At 43.1% G+C, this 21,588-nt stretch overlaps 1 protein-coding gene across 5 annotated transcripts in view; it reads right to left on the bottom strand.

The window, feature by feature from the left end:
• The window catches only part of TBXAS1 (thromboxane A synthase 1), a 190,427-nt gene extending 169,293 nt beyond the window's left edge, over nucleotides 1-21,134 (bottom strand). For 2 of the 5 annotated variants that reach the window (XM_055284233.2, XM_055284234.2), the window contains exon 1: nucleotides 20,873-21,134. In XM_055284233.2, coding sequence (XP_055140208.1) covers nucleotides 20,873-20,964 — 92 coding nt within the window. In that variant the 5' untranslated portion in view covers nucleotides 20,965-21,134. The remainder of the gene's footprint in view (nucleotides 1-20,872) is intronic. The other 3 variants (XM_055284235.1, XM_055284236.1, XM_055284232.2) reach the window with 2 other exon arrangements.
• Nucleotides 21,135-21,588: the final 454 nt, after the last annotated feature.

Genomic DNA, 21,588 nt, shown 5'->3' with positions numbered 1-21,588 from the left:
TATATCTACATATAGTCCTCCCTCTGTCCATCTCAGCATCCAAATTTCACTCTTCTTATAAGGACGCCAGTCACTGGATTAGGGACCACCTTCATCCAGTAGGACCTCATCTTAACTTGATTACCTCTGCAAAGATCCTATTTCCAAATCAGGTCACATTCAGACATTCTAATGGACACGAATTTGGGGGCGGGGGGACACTACTCAGCCCAGTGCAAAGACCATCAGAACTGGCAGAAGTCCCTGGAAAAGGCCCAAATAATACCCCACGTGTAAATGTGGGTGGGGAAGGGTCTTCCACACCACCCTAGGGTCACAGAGGATGTGAGATGGAGAGAAACTGACCTTGATGAAAGAAGACACTAATTCAAAAACTTCTTTTTTCATGTTGTGCTTTGTTTTTCTATTTTGTTTTTGCTACTTATTGTTATTACACTAACTAGTCTATATTTTAGTTGTTTCAGTCAGCACATCTTTTTTATAGGAAAAAAGGAAATGGCAATTTTGGCTGATTCTGGATTGCAAGAGACCTCCCTGTTCAGATTCCAGAGCAACTTACTGGAGGTGAGTGGACAAATGTGCGGGACGAGAAGGAGCATGGAGGCAAGACAAGTGTCTCTTTTTATCTTTGAGAACTCAAGTTAAATTCACCATGTGTAATAGCCATTGTGATACAGGGATACACCCTTTCTTTTGACAGCCACTAGCCAGCACCAAAGGGTGGTTTCCGGAAGGGCAAGAGATAAACATATTTTCTCCTTAATAACCCAGAGGACCTCCAGCACCCATGAGAGTATTTAAAACAATTCTGGAGCGATTTATGTTTTCAGCCATATTCCTTTCTTGGCGTAACAACATCCATAAATTTACTGCCCAGTATAGAACAATGAATTTGTCCTAAGCAATACAGCTCACAATCTACAAGAGGGTCCCCTGGTTGCTGTATTTCAGGACATGGTGAACAAGCTGTGCTTTCTGCATTCAGGTTTCCCCTGGTCTTCTGGACTTCAGACATGCCTTCCCCAAGTTCCGCTTTTTCAGGCTGGAGTTGAAGTCTTAGGGCCCTGCCCCATCCCATCCCCCATATCAATTCTTTGCCCTTCCTAGAGTATGCTTATGCTCTGTCATCAGTCAGACCCTTCCCTCTGTTGCTTATTTGGCTAGAAATTCCTAGGTACGTCCCCAGGTTCAGCCCAGGACCAACCTGGCCCCTACACTGAGCTCTGGACCCTGCTTCAACACTCTTGGAGCTAGGTTATCACTTCATAAGTAAGATCACCATGACCCACCATGTCAGTGTGTCAGTGGGCAAATTCTACATCACTATCTGTTGTTTCTGTTTTTTGGTGGTTTTTTTTTTTTTTTTGGAACAGGGTCTTTGCTGTTGGAAGTGCAGTGGTGTGATCTTGGCTCACTACAACGTCCACATCCTGGGCTCAATTGATCCTCTCACCCCAGCCTCTTGAGTAGCTGGGACCACAGATGCATGTCACCACACCCGGCTAATTGTTGTATTTTCTGTAGAGACAGAGACTTCCTATGTTGCCCAGGCTGGTCTCGAGAATTCCTGCACTCAAGTGATCCTCCTACCTCAGCCTCCCAAAGTGAGCCTCCCAAAAGAATTATAGGTGTGAGCCATCATGCCTGGCCTGTTGTTTTTTTCCCCAGAGAGTCACTGTTTTCACTTACAATAAAAGTTAATATGTCCATTCACTTTGAGTTTTTGTTCATTTATTTATTTTTTGTTATGGTTTTATTTTGTCTTGTCACTTATGGCCCCTAGATTCTGCTTTGCCAAAGATCAGAATCCAGCTGTGTAATCTTGGAGCATGGGGTGGAGTGAATCACTGCTCCTGATGCTTCATGCCCCATCTGTATCAAAATTCTACATCAATGCCCCTTGCTCCATGACTGTGCAGTGCCTCCCGCTACAGTGGACAGTCTTCTTCCCCAACCCATTAATGTTAAACTTGGGCATGTGGATTGCTTAGCCAGTAGAATGTGGGCAGAAATTATCTTAGCAGTTTCCAGGCTGAGGCCTCAAGAGATATTACTGTTTCATTTTACATTTCTTGCATCCCTGTGACCTGTCAGGAGTAGCACTTCCCTAATATTCTCTTCAGCCTGGGTCCCATTACAAACATGTGGAGCAGATCTAAACCCCACTGTCAGACTGGAACAGAGCTACCCCAGTGAACATACAGACCATCAGAAAAATAAACATTGTCATTTGCCAATGAGCTTGGGGTGGTTTGTTACACAGCATTATTGCAACAATAGCTGACGAATACACATCAAATCACGTAACTTCTCTGGACCTCCATATTCACATCTGTAAAATGGGGCCATTGCATTATAATCAATGATGCACAACTTTTTTTCTACCCCTACATAACTGACAGCTTTGACACATACCCAAAATTAACAGAATCAAATATTGCAAAGCGGCCAGGCATGGTGGCTCATGCCTGTAATCCCAGTGCTTTGGGAGGCCGAGGTGGGAGGATCATTTGAGCTCAGGAGTTTAAGACCAGCCTGGGTGACACAGCAAAATCCTGTCTTTACAAAAAAAAAAAAAAGTAAATAAAACATAAAATTAGCCAGGGATGGTTGCATGCACCTGTAGTCCCAGCTACTTGGGAGGCTGAGGTAGGAGGGTCACTTGAGGCCAAGAGCTTGAGACCAGCCTGGGAAATATAGTAAGACCTCACTGTACAAAAAATTTAAAAATTAACTGGGCATGGTGGTACATGTCTGTAGTTCTAGCTACTTGAGAGGCTGAGGTGAAAGCATCACTTGAGATCAGAAATTTGAGGCTGCAGTGAGCTATGACTGCACCACTGCACTTCAGCATGGGTGACAGAGGAAGATCCTATTTCAAAACAAACAAATAAACAACAAATATTGCAAAATGCCAAAGAAAGAGAAGGATTAGAAACTGTTAATTCACTTTAGGTACTAGAGACTTACTGGTGGCCTTGAAGAAAGCCGTTTCAGTGGAGAATGGAACAGAGACCTTATTGCAGGGGTCGGGGGTAAATAGGAGGAGAGAAAGTGAGCAAATACAAAGTCCTCTTTCAAGCCACTAGGCTGAGAAGAGAAAGATAAGTGGAGTGGTGCCTGGGGTGGAGTCAAAGAAGAGGCGGTTAGTGAGTTGGTTGGTTGGCTGGTTGGTTGGTTAGTTGGTTGGTTGGTTGGTTAGTTGGCTGGCTCAGTTGTTTGTTTTATGATAGGAGAGAATTGAACCTGCAAAGAAACATTTGCAGTGACACCATCATTGAAAATGATGTAGGTAAGGGCTTGGATGAGAGTGAGCAGGAAACAAAAGATCTGATCAATGGGAGAGAGTAGAGTATGGCTTAGCGGGGCTTATTTACTGATGTGCTATGCCTCACTGATACTTCAAGTTCTCAAGTCCAAGAGCAAGGCAAATGTCAACCAATGAAGCAAAGACCAAATGAAAATTAGAATGGTACTCTTATTGTTAAAATCAGAAAATAAGTGTAAATTTTGTCATGGAAAAATTTGAAAAATTTCTGGAAAGCAAATTGAGTTTAAAGCTTGATTTATTGTGCACTCTTCAAGAAATAGATTATCTTTAATTTTTAAGCACCTACAACTGAGAGGTAAACAGATGCCCTCAATAGACTAATAGCAATATATGTTGGTATAAGGTTTATTGCTCACAAGTGCTCATACTCCCTTTCAAGGAGACAGGGAGAGAATGACTATTTGCGCTTGACCGTATGGAAAAGTGATCAAGCTCAGAGAGGTGGCTGACATCTCTGACCTGCTTCAAAGATAAGCCCACAGTCTTCTTTTCATCTGCCCTCCTTTTTCATCATTTCTAAACCTGCTGCACTGTGGCTCTGTCCCCACCACACCATCGGTGACCATCCCCAACACCCCCAAAGACACCTCAGCTACTAAGTCTAATACGCATTTTTAAAACCTCATTTTACTTGTTCAAGGTCAAAAGCTACCTAGTGGTATGAGTCCAGGATTATTCAAAATGAGGCCACTTGTTTGAAGTACACCTCTCCTCACTTTTCACTGCAATGCATTCCTGGGGATCAGGTGAGAATTCAGAATGATGTTTACAAAATAACTAGATAAACAACATAAAAACCAAGATCTAGCTGCCCAGCGTCTATGCAGTTTTTGTTGAATATAAGCGTGCAGTTATCAGATAACAGTAAGAGCTAATGTTTATTGACCCTGAGCTGTGCCATGCACTGCTCTAAGTCCACCTTCTGTTCTTACTCATGTAATCCTCCCAACATGCTAACAGGTAGGTACTATTAGTATCCCTATTTTACACATGGGGAAACTGAGACACGGAGACCTGACATCTATTGCTTAAGGTCACAAGGCTAGCCAGAGTTTGAATCCAGGAGATCTGATTCCAAAGCCTAAGCCCTGGGCCATTATAGAAAGTGTGGAAAGGCAGAAAGAGTGAAGTGTTTTTAGTGTGTTTTCAAGGGATCGTTGATAAACTAGCAAGCTGCTGAAGTGCTCGGGAGTAGTTTATTTTCCCAAATAGGTTGAGCTGTCACCTTTGCACAATGATTTTGGTTAGCAATCCCTTCCTTCACAAATATCACAGAGATGAACTTCAACCCACAGTCCAGCCTAGCCTGACTTCTAAAGAAAAAAATATTTTATTAAGATCCAGAGTTCCTAGCCTGGCCAACAAGGCGAAACCCCGTCTCTACAAAAAAAAATACAAAAAATAGCCTGGTGTGATGGTGCTCGCTTGTAGTCCCAGCTACTCATGGGGCTGGGGTGGGAGAATCTGCCAAGCCTGGGGAGATCGAGGCTGCAGTGAGCTGTGATTGTGCCACTGCACTCCAGCCTGGACAACAGAGTAAAACCTTGTCTAAAAAAAAAAAAAAAACTAGAGTTCAATTCAATGATATTTTGTTATATGACAAGTCGGGGTGAAAGCTGGTTGCAGTGGCACACAGCTAGAAATCAATGGAAATTCTCTATGATGATACCCATAGCAGCAAAGAATAATGCCTATGCCACACAAAGTCCTATAGATCATCTCTTCTAACGCAGTTTGGTTCAACAAGTAACTGCGTGCCTATTACTCAACAGAAATGTGTTGAGTGCCCCTGCCACAATGCTGGGTGCTCAGCTAAAGCTGAGGAAGGACCAATCCTGCCCTTGGGGAACCAGGTAAGTGACGAGAGACAGGGAAGTTACCAGGTATATTGGGGCAAGAACCCAGGGATGAAGAAGAGGCTCCTAGAGAAGTTCTCACCCAAATGAAAGGGGAAGGACATGCAGGCAGAAGGAAAGAAATTGGCACTGAACTGCATGGTGTGTGGGAGGAGCTGTGAGCACCTGGGAGCCAGGCACCAGGTGAGAAGCAAGGGGAGTTGAACCTGCAGAGGGGCAGGGGACCAGGTCAGAGGGGGCTTCAGGAGCCAGGCCAGGAACACTCACTTCCTTAGACAGGAGGACCAGGGAAGGGTTTTATGCAGAGGAGCAGTGAGCTGGTGGCTGCAGTTGCAGGACAAATTAGGGGAGCACAAGATAGAAGGCAGGGAGACCCGTGGGAAGGCTATTTCCAGCCAAGGAGTGATTTTGAAGTCCTCAACTGCAGCAGAAGCAAAGCAGATAGAGAGAGGAACACTTAGGAGTCAAGACTGGCCAGACTGTGGAGGGTTAACACTAGGGTGAGAGCCAAGAAAGATGTGAGGCTGATTCCCAGCATAGCTTGGGGGCCAGGGGGGGCGGAAATGTGCCAATGCCGAGAGGCAGGTGTCCCAGCCCTCTTTCACCAATGAGGAAATGAGCAAGGAGGGAGTGGCTGGCCCAAGGTCACCCAGTGGAAAATGTGTGTCTGTCCCCACACTGTAAAGGCCTGGCTGATTTCCACAATGCCACACTTCTCCTGAGAACCTCCCAATTATCTCCTTGGATACGCTGTTAGATCATGAGATGATTCTACCAATTTTGGTCACTGTCTGTGTACAGATGGAGTTAAAATCCTTAAATGTACAACTGACTACACTCCCTCCTCACTGCTTTACAGCCTGGGGTTCCCAGGTGCCTACTGATTTGTGAAGGTAGGAAGAGGGTACATGAGATATTTTCAATATTTCAAAGAGCCTAATGTAAATCACGCATTTATTGACAATGCGATGGTGGTGCAGGTTAACGAAAATGTCGAGTTTCTTTGCTTTGGAGTGGAATTATAATTTGGTACACTAATGCTGGTTATCTCATTGATCAGCTATTCTCAGCTGGCAGAGTTTTCCAATTAGCTTGCCTTTGAATAATTAAAATGGGAAAATTAATCAATCATTACTTAAATATACATTGTTGCTGGGACAACAGAACATAGGATCTATGGGGAAAATCATATCAACAGTGGATGGTGGGAAGAGTCGAGATACCATTGCTTCAAACTGTGGGATTTGTGCTCAATAGAACAGTGAAGGAGAAAGTGTCTGTTCTTTGATGCCTCTCTGTTGGGGGTCGGATGCCTCCTGTCCCCTAGTCTGGTGTCAGGATACCCCACTCAGACTTTGAGTGCTCTGTATACCCCCATGTACCACATATTCTAAGTGGCTGGGTCCTGCATTCCATCATCCCCTCGTTTTGCAGTCTTGCTCTTCAATTTCAAAGGGGGCAATTCCTCTATCTATCTGAATTCATGGGAATGTTATCCACAGCACACCAACGAGGTAGAACCAGCTCACAGCCTAGAAAACCTTCAGCATTCGATGATTGCATGAATCAAGATTTATTTACCTTTTCAATAAGCCTTGTGCAAGGCATTCTGCCAGGTGCTAAGAACACAGTACCACTAGTGTGCAATTAGGGGGAGACTGATTCTACCCTCTTCCATACACAGGCATGCACACACACACACACATTGTGACAGTAATCATTTGGAAACAGTGCTGCTATCTTGGTTACCAGAGGCATAATCATGTCATTAGCATTTACTGAGCAGCTACTATGTAGAGGGCACTCACTGGCTTAAGATGTGGGCCCTGCCCTTAGGGACTTACAGTCAAGCCAAGAAGATAGGCCACAGACATAAGCTATAAAATTAAGTGGGCCGGGCGCCGTGGCTCATGCCTATAATCCCAGCACTTTGTGAGGCCGAGCTGAGCGGATCGCCTGAGGTCAGGAGTTTGAGACCAGACATGGTCAGGAGTTCGAGAGCCAACATGATGAAACCCCGTCTCTACTAAAGATACAAAAATTAGCTGGGTGTGGTGGCACGCACCTGTAGCCTCAGCTACAGGAGGCTGAGGCAGGAGAATCACTTGAACCTGGAAGGTGGAGGTTGCAGTGAGCTGAGACTATGCCACTGCACTCCAGCCTGGGTGACAGAGTGAGACTCCATCTCTAAATAAATAAATAAATTAATTAATTAATTAAATAAAATAAAATGAAGTAAAGTAGTAAGTGCCGAGATAGCCAGAGAGATAGAAAGCAAGTCCACAGGAGGCAGGGCTGGTTGAGGGCTGGCCTGGTGGAGGAGACCTTTATGGAAGAGTGACATTTAGACAAGATTTTGAAGGTTAGGCAGGAGTTCAGTTAAACCAAGAGGGGAGAGCATTCAGGCAACAGGGACTGCGCTGTGCAGCTTGGAGGGAGCAGGCATGTCCGTGCAGGAAGGAGGGAAGCACATGCGAGGACTTTAGGGCACCTTTCAGATGAGAATGTGGAGGCAGCTGCTGGTTTGGGGGTATGGCGCTGGCTCTCCCAGGGGGTCTGTGTGCAGTGCTCAGGGAAACAAGGCATTGGTGGAAGCCACTATTGGTAGAGCTTGGCTTTGCTTTCAGATCATCTCTGACACAGTTTTTTCTAGATACCTTCGAGGGGAAAAAAGGGGCCGGCCTCTTTCTGAGATTGTGTTGAGGAACTGGCTGACTGCTCAAGCGAAACCTAAGAAGCACACCTTTGCAAGGACATAGGGGAGGTTTAGGAGGGCCCCACAGCGCGGGCCAGGGCCAAACTCTGCACTGAGGGCTGAGGCTGAAGGCAACAGAGAGAGCCGAGGGCTCCAGGGAACTCCCCTATCAGCCGACATGCCGACCCTATCCACCAGGAAGTTGTGCAACAGCACCTATTTCTGGTAAACCAGGAAAGATGTGGCTCCTAGTAATTGAAGCACCAATGAATACCAGTGTGAGCATCTGCCCCCTCCCTTTCTCCCCAGTCTCATTCCCATGTCCAGATGCACGTTATTCCTGCAATCAAAAAGCAAGTCCGTATAAGGCTACCAGGGTTCCCATAGACAGCGTACTTCCCTTCAGTGGCAAGCGATAGTTGTTAGGTTTGTTGTTATTATGGCACTAGGGGTAGGGGAAGAGTTCATTCAATCATTTTATTTCTGGGAGAGTGACTTCCTCCCCGGAAGGCAGCGCTGAGCACCCAGTCACGCAGCTCAGTAATGGACACACATCAATCTGATGTTTTGCTTTGTTTATACAACAAGTAAGATTCTTCTTTCATCTCTGCCCCCAAAACAGATGCTACCAGAAGCCTGAATTCCTTACTAGATGAGAGAAGGTATGACCATAAATATTAAGACTGTTGCTATTGTTTTCTTTAAAAAACAAAACCAAAACCAAAAACCAACTCCTATGCCAATGAGCGTGGCCCCTCAGCAAAATTCCCAAGCTTCCAGAACTGGTTCATACACCTCTTCTGCAAGCTCTGTATTGTTTTATAATCACATTTTTTAAAAAATTGCAAATAATATTACTCTGTTTAATCATCTATTTGCCAAAATATGGACTGTTTAAAAAAAAATCAATCTGTTCTCCACAAAGATGTGTTGCCTTGAGGGCTTTCAAAGGACCGCATCTAGGCACCAAGCGCCATTCCCACAAAAAGTGCTAAGAATGTGTTTTTTGATAGTGGCATATCTGCAGTAAGGGTTTAGCCTATCACGAAAATGCCTTTGAAGGTCATAAAATTCATTTGGCTGTATAAGTACTGGAGTGTATGCTAAAATAATCAGTCACGTTACTTTATAGTCGTACCTCGTACTCTCATTCTGGAAAATCAATAAAGTGAGGAGAAGGATAGGGATATTGTGTATAACCATTTAAGAGAGAGAAAACAAAAAAATAATATTCTGTAGAAATGGTCCTCAAGGAAGCCACAGACCTCGTTTTCACAGCAGGCTCAATTTTATCTCCAAGCTCATCACTGAGTTATTAAATCGAAGTACCCATCATATCCTAGACAAAAATACAAAAAGATAAAAAAAGGGAAATAGCATCTATCCCTCTCTAGATGCTTGGAGGCACTGAAAATTATCCACGGCCTTTAAAATGTATTTCTAAACTGTGTCCATTATTCACACTCCTAATGTTTTGTTCCAGCAAATGTTACAAACTCTAATGTTGCCTTTGCCTGGGATACTTCCCCACCTGAAATTTTCCCTTTCTTCTCCCCTGCCAAGTCAATTCTTCCCTGCATTTCAAGACCCAGCCCAAGACCTTCTGCTTCTCAAAGTAGAGTCTGACTGGCTGGCGATCCAGAAAGGCCTAGAGGCCAGGCCGGAAAAGGAGAGAAAAGAGTCAGGCATGAAGCTACCATGAGGCCCCTAAACGCTGCTTCTGTATTTCTGGGCTCCTCACCACCCTCACACCTAGGAACTACTGCTGGGGGTGATGAGGTGCCCAGGCAGAAGAAGTAGCAGCCGCCATTGGGTCGCTGGTATGGCACCTGACTTGCTTTTCCTGAGCGGCAGCACAGACTGACCCATGCAAGAGCGCCAGTAGGCATAGAAGTCATGGAGTCCAGATCAGGAAGGCACTCGGTGGCCTTCTGTACCAGCTGCTCATGCCTGGCAGCAAGGGCTTTTGTGGCATTCCTACGGATGGTGAGGGACACTCGTGACCTCCGAGGTGCTCTCTTGCCACCTTGCCAGACAGCTGTGGGTAGTATTCATTTTCTTTGGTGTAAACCTGGACCACCCCTACTCATGGGCCCTGCTTCTGTTCGCTAGACTCCATATTTTCTGTGCCCTGAAGGAAACGAGACATCAACCCTGGAACCTCAGAGCTTGCAAAGGGGCAATTTGAATGTTTTATTCCTCCGTTTTGTGGCCCCTCCATTTCCACTGGTTGTGCAGCTACCAATGCATCCGACCGCCCTTTTCAAGGGACCATCTCAGTGGGTCTAGATTGCCCATCCCACCACGGCCATATGCAGCAGTACTTTAGCAAAGACGCTGGGAAAACACTGGGTTAAATAAAGCTGAACAGGTCTCTTTATTAAAGAACCTTTCAGGGCCTTTGATATGCTATGAATCTCCAAGAAGGGCTTGATTTAGACTTAATTTCCCAAACACTTTTAGGAACCGAAGTTGGGAAATGGTGGGCAAATTGATCTTCAGTCCCCACATGCTGGAGGCGGGATGCCTTTTCCAGAGCTTACCTCTCATTGTGCCAGGGAATACCTACATGGCTTCTTCCTCTTCATATTTCTCGTCTTGGCTCCCATATTCTATCCCAGTGGTGCCTTTTAAATATAGTCTGGAGTAGATGTGGGTCTAGAAACAGAGTCCAGTTCTCGCGTGTAGAACAAACTCTCTGGGAAAGGAACTTCCAGGCAGAGTGGTAAACTTAAGTCTTAATAATCTGTGATAGTCTTAAATCTTAATAATCACCAGTCACATTTCAATTTAAACTGGTCTTAGAATGAGACTTGATCAGAACACTAACTCACTCTGTATCTGAAATCCCTTTTTTTTTTTTTTTTTGAGACAGAGTTTCACTCTTGTTGCCCAGGCTGGAGTGCAGTGGTGTGATCTCGGCTCATTGCAACCTCTGCCTCCCAGGTTCAAGTGATTCTCCTGCCTCAGTCTCCCAAGTAGCTGGGACTACAGACAGGATCTTGCCCTGTCACCCAGGCTGGAGTGCGAGTGTAGTGGTGCAATCACAGCTCATTGTATCCTCAACCTCCTGGGCTCAAGAGATCCTCCGACCTCAGCCTCCCAAGTAGCTGAGATTACAGACTTGAACCACCACACCTGGCTAATTTTTAATTCATTTTTTTGGTAGAAACAGGGTCTCTCTTTGTTGCCCAGGCTGGTCTCAAACTCCTGGGCTCAAGCGATCCTCCCACTGTGCCCTCCCAAAGCCCTGGGATTACAGGCTTAAGCCACCACACCCAGCCTGAATTCCTATTTTTGATGTCGAATTGATTATGTACCTCTCGGTCTTGGTACCTGAGCTTTAAGTGCAGCTTGGTACTACAAGCCCTTCCAGCTATGTTCACATACTTGCTTAGATAGCTATCCACCTTCCTCGCCGCTTCATCAGCCCTATTACTCCAAATCCTTTCAGACACTCTACTCCACTGGAAGAAATAGTTAGACTACAGTCCTGAAACCTCATGCCTAAAGCATGAAACTGTTTTCCCCTTCGCCACTAGAAAGGAGCAGTTTCCCACTCTTTTTAGTAAAATTTCTCTTTTTTGCTAAATATTCACACTCATTAAAGAAATACAAAAGATGCAGAAAGACTAAAAGAAGGGAAAAGAAATCACCCACAACCCCATCCCAGAAAGAAATCCACTATTGCTATCTGGGCTATTTCTTTACACTGGTTCTTAAAGAATAAAGCAATCTTTATCCTCCCCACAGGAACCCAGCTGCCAGTCCTTAGGTGTTGCTTGAAAGATTAAATACGCTAGGACTTATGGTTGCCTCGAGCAACGTTCAACTCGTACAACTCATTTCTTGTACATCAAATCTCTTCCAGAAGTAAGAATTTTAAAGCATTTTATATGGGAAAAAATTAGTTTTTGAAATGTGTTATCTTTTGTGTTAATCGTCTTAGCATGTGCTCCATGTACTTCCAGCTAATACAGTCTCTATCCCCAGCTCCATCTCCAGCCCTGGTGGTGCAGCCCTGATCCCCCGATGCCCCAGTTCACAGAGCTCAGCCACACACTGGCCAGTTTAAATCAAATGATCATCATGGAAAAATGGTGTCCAATGCGGTTCTGGGAAAACGACCAAAGTGTACTATGCCTAGTTTAAAACAGTGTCTTTTTAAATGAAAGATTTTTTTTTTGGTCTTTTTTCCAAATTCACTCATACACCTAGTAATTAAGAAGTGTACATTAAGTACATGGCATGGTGTCTGCTCTACAGGATAAGAAGGGATACAAAAACAGTCCATCTGCAACAACTGGAACAGTGAATGGCAAATTGACACAAACTGAAAACACAGCAAGCTTTCAGGAAAGGGAGTGGGTCACATGGGCAAGAGAATTTAGATTTGTACAGAACTGTGAAGGCCAAGAGAAGAACCACAGAAAGAAAGCACCAGGCAGAGCTTAGAGGTTGGAATTAGCCTTCAGTCAGCATTTATTAGGCATCAACTATGTGCCAGGCATTGTGAGGGACAGAGATGGGATAAAAGCAATGCTGAGAGGGGGCTCCTAAGTGCCTTTGAAAACAGAAAACACTTCCCTGAGGAAGCACCCCTGAGCTTGGAGTTGAAGGAAAGAGGAGGCCTCATGCAGCAACAAAGGACCATTCACACCACCGCAAACAGCGTCGCTCCGACCCCAGCCCAGGGTGTGGGGGAGAGAGTGACAGGGGGCCTGCTGAAGGAGCAGGAGCCCCACAGTGAGTCCTGGGGCGAGGCTGATGGTTGTGGACTTCTTAACTTTACCACCTTCAACCACATGCTAGCAGAGCATCCCTGCCATTGGCAGAAGATTCCAGAACTGTAACGAGATAGGAGACCTGGCCCTCGCCCTTAGAGAACTCACAGGCTGGTTGAGAGCACAAGAAGCAACCTTGGTGTGCCTTTTGCTTTTTTTTATTTTATTTTATTTTATTTTTATTTTTCCGTTAAGTTGTTGGGGTACAGGTGGCATTTGGTTATATGAGGAAGTTCTTTAGTGGTGATTTCTGAGATTTTGGTGCACCCATCACCCAAACAGTATACATTGCACCATATTTGTAGTCTTTTATCAGTTGTCTACCTCCCATACTTCCCCTCAAGTCCCCAAAGTCCATTGTATCATTCTTATGCCTTTGCATCCTCATAGCTTAGATCCCACATATCAGTGAGAACATACGATGTTTGGTTTTCCATTCCTGAGTTATTTCACTTAGAATAATAGTCTCCAATCTCATCCAGGTCACTGCAAATGCTGTTAAGTCATTCCTTTTTATGGCTGCATAGTATTCCATCATATACATATACCACAGTTTCTTTATCCGCTTGTTGATTGATGGGCATTTGGGTTGGTTCCATGATTTTGCAACTGTGGATTGTGCTGCTATGAACATGCATATTCAAGTATCTTTTTCAAATAAAGACTTCTTTTCCTTTGGGTAGGTACCCAGTGGTGGAATTGCTGGATCAAGTAGTAGGTAGTTCTACTTTTGGTTCTTTAAGGAATCTCTACAGTGTTTTCAATAGTGGCTGTACTAGTTTACATCCCCACCAGCAGGGTGGAAGTGTTCCCTGATCACCACATCCTCACCAACATCTACTGTTTTCTTACTTTTTGATTATGGCCATTCTTGCAGAAGTAAGGTGGTATTGCATTGTGGTTTTGATTTGCATTTCCCTGGTCATTAGTGTTGTTGAGCATTTTTTCATGTTTGTTGGCCATTTATATATCTTCTTTTGAGAATTGTCTATTCATATTCTTAGCCCACTTTTTGATGGGATTGTTTGTTTTTTTCTTATTGATTTGTTTGAGTTCATTGTAGAGTCTGGATGTGAGTCCTTGCTCAGATGTATAGATTGTGAAGATTTCTTCCCACTCTGGGTTGTCTATTTACTCTGCCGACTGTTCCTTTTGCTGTGCAGAAGCTCTTTAGTTTAATTAGGTCGCAGCTCTTTATCTTTGTTTTTATTGCATTTGCTTTCATGTTCTTGGTCATGAAATCCTTGCCTAAGCCAATGTCTAGAAGGGTCGTTACAATGTTATGCCTAGAATTTGTATAGTTTCAGGTCTTAGGTTTAAGTCTTTAACTCATCTTGAGTTGATTTTTGAATAAAGTGAGAGATGAGAATCCAGTTTCGTTCTCCTACATGTGGCTAGCCAATTATCCCAGTACCATTTGTTGAAATGGTGTCCTTTCCTCACTTTATGTTTTTGTTTGCTTTGTTGAAGATCAGTTGACTGTAAGTATTTGGGTTAATTTGTGGGTTCTCTATTTGGTTCCATTGGTCTATGTGCCTATTTTTATACCAGTGCCATGCTGTTTGGGTGATGATGGGCTTATAGTATAGTTTGAAATAAGGTAATGTGATGCCTACAGATTTGTTCTTTTTGCTTAGGCTTACTTTGGCTATGCAGGCTCTTTTTTGGTTCTGTATGAATTTTAGAATTGTTTTTTCTAATTCTGTGAAGAATGATGGTGGTATTTTGATGGGGATTGCATTGAATTTGTAGATTGCTTTTGGCAGTATGATCATTTTCACAATACTGATTCTACTCATCCATGAACATGGAATGTGTTTCCATTTGTTTGTGTCATCTATGACGTCTTTCAGCAGCATTTTGTAGTTTTCCCTGTAGAGGCTTTTCAACTCTTTGGTTAGGTATGTTCCTAAGTATTTTGTTTATTTATTTATTTATTTATTTATTTATTTATTTATTTATTTATTTTTGCAGCTATTGTAAAAGGGGTTGAGTTCTTGATTTGATTCTCTGCTTGGTCACTGTTGGTGTATAGGAGAGCTACTGATGTGTGGATGTTAATCTTGCATCTGGAAACTGCTGAATTCTTTTATCAGTTCTAGGAGCTTTCTGGAGAAGGCCTTAGGGTTTTCAAGGTAAACGACTGTATTGTCAGCAAACAGTGACAGTTTGACTTCCTCTTTAGCAATTTGGATGCCCTTTATTTCTTTCTCTTGTCTAATTGCTCTGGCTAGGACTTCCAGTACTATGCTGAAGAGGAGTGGTGAGAGGACATCCTTGTCTTGTTCCAATTCTCAGAGTGAATGCTTTCAACTTTTCCCCATTCAGTATTATGTTGGCTGTGGGTTTGTGATAGATGGCTTTTATTACATTAAGGTATGTCCCTTGTATGCTGACTTTGCTGATAATTTTAATCATAAAGGGATGCTGGATTTTGTCAAATGCTTTTTCTGCATCTATTATTACATGATTTTTGTTTTAAATTTTGTTTACGTAGTGTATCACATTTATTGACTTTTGTATGTTAAAACATCCCTTCATCCCTGTTATGAAACCAACTTGATCATGGAGGATTATCTTTTTGATATGTTGTTGAATTTGGTTAGCTAGTATTCCATTAAGAATTTTAGTATCTGTGTTCATCAAGGATATTGGTCTGTAGTTTTCTTTTTTGGTTGTGTCCTTCCCTAGTTTTGGTATTGGGGTGATACTGGCTTCATAGAATGAGTTAGGGAGGGTTCCTTCTTTCTCTATCTTGTGGAATAGTGTCAAAAGTATTGGTACCAATTCTTCTTTGAATGTCTGGTAAAATTCTGCTGTGAATCCTATGGTTCTGGACTTTTTTTTGTTGGTAATTTTTTAATTACCATTTCAATCTCACTGCTTGTTATTGGTCTGTTCAGGGTATCTAATGCTTCCTGATTTAAGCTAGGAGGATTGTATTTTTCCAGGAATGTATCCATCTCAACTAGGTTTTTTAGTTTAAGTGCATAAAGGTGTTCATAGTAGCCTTGAATGATCTTTTGTATTTGAGTGGTGTCAGTTGTAATATCTCCTGTTGTGTTTCTCAGTGAAGTTATTTGGGTTTTCTCTCTTCTTTTCTTGGTTAATCTTGCTAATGGCCTATCAGTTTTATTTATCTTTTCAAAGAACCAGTTTTTTGTTTCATTTATCTTTTATTGTGTGTGTGTGTGTGTGTGTTTCAATTTCATTTAGTTCTGCTCTGATCTTGGTTATTTCCTTTCTTCTACTGGGTTTGGGTTCAGTTTGTTCCTATTTCTCTAGTTCCTTGAGGTGTGACCTTAGATTGTACATTTGTGCTCTTTCAGACTTTTTGATGTAGGTGTTCAGGGCTATGAACTTTCCTCTTAGCACTGCCTTAGCTGTATCCCAGAGGTTTTGATAGGTTGTGTCATTATTGTCATTCAGTTAGAAGAATTTTTTAATTTCCATCTTGATTTTGTTTTTTACCCAATGCTCATTCAGGAGCAGGTTATTTAACAATTTCCATGTGTTTGCATGGTTTTGAAGGTTCCTTTTGGAGTTGATTTCCAGTTTTATTCTGTTGTGGTCTGAGAGAGTGCTTGATACAATTTCAATTTTCTTAAATTTACTGAGGCTCGTTTTATGGCCTCTCATATGGTCGATCTTGGAGAAAGTTCCATATGATGTTGAATAGAATGTGTATTCTGTGGTTATTGGATGAAATGTTCTGTATATATGTGTTAAGTCCATTTGTTCCAAGGTATAGTTTAAATCCATTGTTTCTTTGCTGACTTTCTGTCTTGCTAACCTGTCTAGTGCTGTTGGTGGAATACTGAAGTCCCCCACTATTGTTGTGTTGCTGTCTACCTCATTTCTTAGGCCTATTAGTAATTGTTTTGTAAATTTGGAAGCTCCAGTGTTAGGTGCATATATGTTTAAGATTGTGATATTTTACTGTTGGACAAGGCCTTTTACCATTCTATAATGTCCCTCTTTGTCGCTCTCTTTTTTTTAATTTTTTTTGAGAAACAGTCTTGCTGTGTCACCCAGGCTGGAGTGCAGTGGTGCAATCTCAGCTCACTGCAACCTCCACTTCCCAGATTCAAGTGATTCTCCAGCCTCAGCCTCCCAAGTAGCTGGGACTACAGGCACCTACCACCATGCCCCACTAACTTTTTTTTTTTTTTTTTTTTTTTAGTAGGGGCAGTGTTTCACTATGTTGGCCACACTGGTCATGAACTCCTGACCTTATGACCCAAAGTGCTGGGATTACAGGCACGAACCACCACACCTGGCCCCTCTTGGTCTCTTTTAACTGCTGTTGCTTTATGGTTTGTTTTGTCTGATATAAGAATAGCTACCATTGCTCTGTTCGCTTTTGGTGTCCGTTTGTATGGAATGCCTTTTCCACGCCTTCAAGTTTATGTGAGTGCTTATGTGTTAGGTGAGTCTCCTGAAGGCAGCAGATAGTTGGTTGGTGAGTTCTTATCCATTCTGAAGTTCTGTATCTTTTAAGTGGAGCATTTAGGCCATTTACATTCAGTGTTAGTATTGAAATGTGAGGTACCAATGCATTCATCGGGCTCTTTGTTGCCTGTGTACTTTGGTTTTTTGTTGTTGTTATTTTTTGGTTTTGCTTTTTAGCTTGTATTTTTGTTTTATAGGTCCTGTGTGATTTATGCTTTAAAGAGGTTCTGTTTTGATGTGTTTTCAGGATTTGTTTCAAGATTTAGAGCTCCTTTTACCAGTTCTTGTAGCGGTGGCTTGGTAATGACGAATTCTCTCAGGATTTGTTTGTCTGAAAATGACTGTATCTTTCCTTCGTATATGATGCTTAGTTTCACTGGATACAAAATTCTTGGCTGATAATTGATTTGTTTGAGGAGCTGGAAGACAGGGCCCCAATCCCTTCTAGCTTATAGGGTTTCTGCTGAGAAATAAATCTGCAGTTCTTCTGATAGGTTTTCCTTTACAGGTTACCTGGTTCTTCTGTCTCACAACTCTTAAGATTCTTTCCTTCTTCTCAACTCTGAATAACCTGATGACAATGTGCCTAGGCAAAAATCGTTTTGCGATGAATTTCCCACGTGTTCTTTGTGCTTCTTGTATTTGGATGTCTAGGTCTCTAGCTAGACTGGGGAACTTTTCCTTGATTATTTCCCCAAATATGTTTTCCAAGCTTTTAGAATTCTCTTCTTCCTCAGGAACACCAATTATTCTTAGGTTTGGTCATTTAACATAATCCCAGACTTCTCGGAGGCTTTGTTCATATTTTCTGATTTTTTTTCTTTGTCTTTGTTGGATTCGGTTAATTCAAAGACCTTGTCTTTGAGCTCTGAATTTCCTTCTTCTACTTGTTCAATTCTATTGCTGAGACTTTCCAGAGCATTTCACATTTCTAAAAGTGTGTCCAAAGTTTCCTGAATTTTCGATTATTTTTTCTTTAAGCTGTCTATTTCATTGAATAGTTCTCCCACTGAAATTGGGGGAGTGTGTTGGGAGAGGAGGGTCTCCCTTTCCCACTTCTGCAATTGGGGCACTCACAGTATTTGGGCTGTCTCCTGGGTCCTGCAGGAGCAATCCGCTTCCTTCAGAAGGTCTGTGGGTCCTTTGGGGATTGCTGGTTTGTTCTTGCAGTTGATCTGGAGCTAAAATTCACCATGGAAGCTTCCAGATGCTGCTTTGTCTGGAGCTGCAATCTAGTCCTGCCTCCTGTCCACCATGATCCCCTCCATCCTCCCATCCTTCTGTTTTGTTTTGTTTTGTTTTGTTTGAAACAGAGTCTTTCTTTGTCACCCAAGCTGGAGGGAAGTGGCATGATCTCAGATCACCACAGCCTCTGCCTCCCAGGTTCGAGTGATTCTCCTGCCTCAGCCTCCCAAGTAGCTGGGATTACAGACACCTGCTGCCATGTCCAGCTTATTTTTGTGTTTTTAGTAGAGATGGAGTTTCACCATGTTGGCCAGGCTGGTCTCAAACTTCTGACCTCAAGTGATCTGTCTGCCTTGGCCTCCCAAAGTGCTGGGATTATAGGTGTGAGCCACTGCGCCCATCCCATTTGATTTCACCTTCTCAGGGTTTAGGTTCTCTGCTGCCATCTCACCTGTCTGGATGGCACATGTAACACTTAAAGCAAAGACTAATGTGCTGCAGTGTTTAATCCACTCCCCCTGCCAGTTTCTCCTGCAAGTGTCTCTACACCTGCATCTTTCCTTGACTGTGAATCCTCTCACTGGAGGAAAAGCACCCCTGTCTCTTCCACACATATCCTTTCAAGAGAATGAAGCAGGAAGGGGGCCTTGACTCATTCAAGCTGGTGGCTGTTGCTTAGTGGCTGACTAGAGTCTCACCCAGAACAGAAGGGTTGAAAGCCCAAGGGTGGTTCCCCTTGCACTGAATCAAGGGATGGACCCAAAAGCACCAGAGCCAGGGCCACAACCTCTCTCCTGCTGCCTCCGCTCCTCCTGCAGTATCCTCTCTGACATCGAGCTCACCCCCCAGAGCCTCTGTGTCTCCCCTGCCTTGGGCACCTGCTCCAGATCTGCTTCCTGACCTTGTACCAGGGCCTCCTCCAGACTGGGCACACATTAACAGGTTAATAAATATTTTTGCACTAACAAATAGAAGTCAGCTCTCACTCCCTATTTACCACTTCTGCTTGGTACATTTATCTTAATCTCTGCATCTTTGAACCAGGTTATTAATATGGCCCAAGAATAGACAGCAAACACACCGCTGCCCTGCTGAATGGTGTGGTGTTCCTACATGCCAGGCACTGAGCTGGAGACTCAGACACAACAAAGACTGAAACAGAAGTGTAAAAAAGTGTGCACTTTGAGAACCACAGTCAGAGCATAGCTATTGATGAGATTAATATGAATAAGCAGTTGGTAAGAAATTAAAAATAAACCTAAACCACTAAAGACTTATTTTCTTTTAGGTTACATAGATGATAGATAGTTAATTATAGTGGCTGACATCGACTAAGCACTTTCTGCATGTCAGACACTGTGCTTCGGGCTTCCCTGAGCATAAAAACACATTCAGATGGATTACTAGGGGCTGGGGGTAGGGAAGGGGCTACCATTTGCTCTTGGTTTTACATGTGGCCAGTTTCAATCCAAGATAAGCTACAATGAGATAAAAAAGTTCAAAAAAATAATTAAACCAGTTAAAAAGAAAAACAGCACTGGGACTTAGGCTGGGTTGCAGAGCCAATTTCCAAGAAGTAATTTCATCATCATAGAACATCAAACGTGAATTCCACTCTCAGCTATGCAAATTCCAAAAGAATAATACCTCACATTTGCATAATGCTTGATGCTTTTCAAAGTGCTTTCCCAGTTATTAATCTAGAGAAGGCTTTATTACTACTGAAAACATAAATTAAAATTCTGTTCGGACTCCAGTTCTCCATTATTTTTTCCACTCACTTTGCCCTTAAAAGCCAGAGCCATCTAAATCCAGGTGCTTTTGATTGAATGGGCAACTCTAATAAGTTTAACTGACAGGGTGAATATGCATAAATGTAGCATATTATGAGGCCTTCGATCTACAGACACCAGAGTCAGGCTTAGGAAAATTTGCTGTTGAATTAACAAAACCACAGGGGAGCAACTCGGAGTTTAAGTTTGAGATCCTTTCAGGGTCTCAAATTTTGTAGGAGCTGCACACACTATGTTCATCAGAATCCATCTCCCTCTATCAAATATGAGAAATTAGATCTACCACTTTGTCCTTAACCCTACAGAAATCCCCCTCAATGACTTCCCACAAAGAGGCCCACGTTTGCCAAACAGCTCCCAAGTCTTGTTTTGTTTTGAATGTAATATGAACCAAGAGGCTGAATTCACTGTAAATCCAACAAGGACAGAGGATTTTAGAAAAATGAGGTGAGGAGATATGACGGGGTTCGAGGAAATACTTCTACCCAAACCTAATGCCTTTCCAATTTGTTTCTTTTTCCATCTCTTTCAAACTTAATTACGTGTAGCGTTCTCAGTCACCGAATCACCAGCCTTTCCTGACACTTCAATCTCATGCATTTTAGCAAAAGATTAACCTGGCTGTTTGCTTTTAATTCTGAAGCTGTGTTAATACTCACTCCCGCTAGATTAGAAAAGAAGAAAAACACACTCCCACATACCCCGCCACAGCACCAGCAAGGCTCCAGGGTGAGACTGCTGACGCTGTCACAGTCCCTAGGGCTGGCTGCACTTACCACTTCAGGAGGGCCAAGAGAGCCACTGACAGGGCCACCGTCACCATGGGGCCATTCACTTCCAATTTTAGAAACCCCCAGGCTTCCATCATTCCTCTGACACCCCAGAGTGGTGGTCTTCCAGATGAGACAGGAGGCTGATCCCGCTGCCCTTATGGGAACTGTGCTCTGCAGGTAGAAAAGGGAACAGGCAACCAAGCAAACATCACATGGAGTGGGCCCCCACAATGTGCTCTTTCTCAGAGTGTCTCCCTATAAAGAGGAAGGAAGAGGAGGGCACAACAAAGGTTTCAGTGTAAAGGAATGAATCAGCAACTTTATTCCTTGATGACTGCACTGTCAATAAACATTTATATTAACTTCCTCAGAGAGCAAAAGCAAACTTCCCCATGTTTGCTGAGAAACAAAATGGTTGTAACCATGGACTTGTACTCTGAGAGGAAGTCTTCAAAGACAGACTCTTCTCCAAAATGTCTATCTATATCTATGTCTATATCTACCTCTATGTCTATATCTACATCTGTATCTATATCTACATCCATCTATAATTTTTAAAATTCACAATTAAGTGAAGATACATGTCAAGAGACTCTGAATATCCCAGAAAAATATGGGACCAGACGCCAGCCTGATAAAAATGCTGGCTGCTTTGAGGACAACCATCCCACCAAGTCCATTAGTTGCTGGGTCTGAGGACCTCTCTGAGTGTCTGGCTG

Source organism: Symphalangus syndactylus, chromosome 6 (genome assembly GCF_028878055.3).
Source record: "Symphalangus syndactylus isolate Jambi chromosome 6, NHGRI_mSymSyn1-v2.1_pri, whole genome shotgun sequence".
NCBI classification, from domain to species: domain Eukaryota; kingdom Metazoa; phylum Chordata; class Mammalia; order Primates; family Hylobatidae; genus Symphalangus; species Symphalangus syndactylus.
The sequence above is the reverse complement of the archived record's forward strand: the minus strand, read 5'-3'. Positions and strand labels throughout refer to the sequence as shown.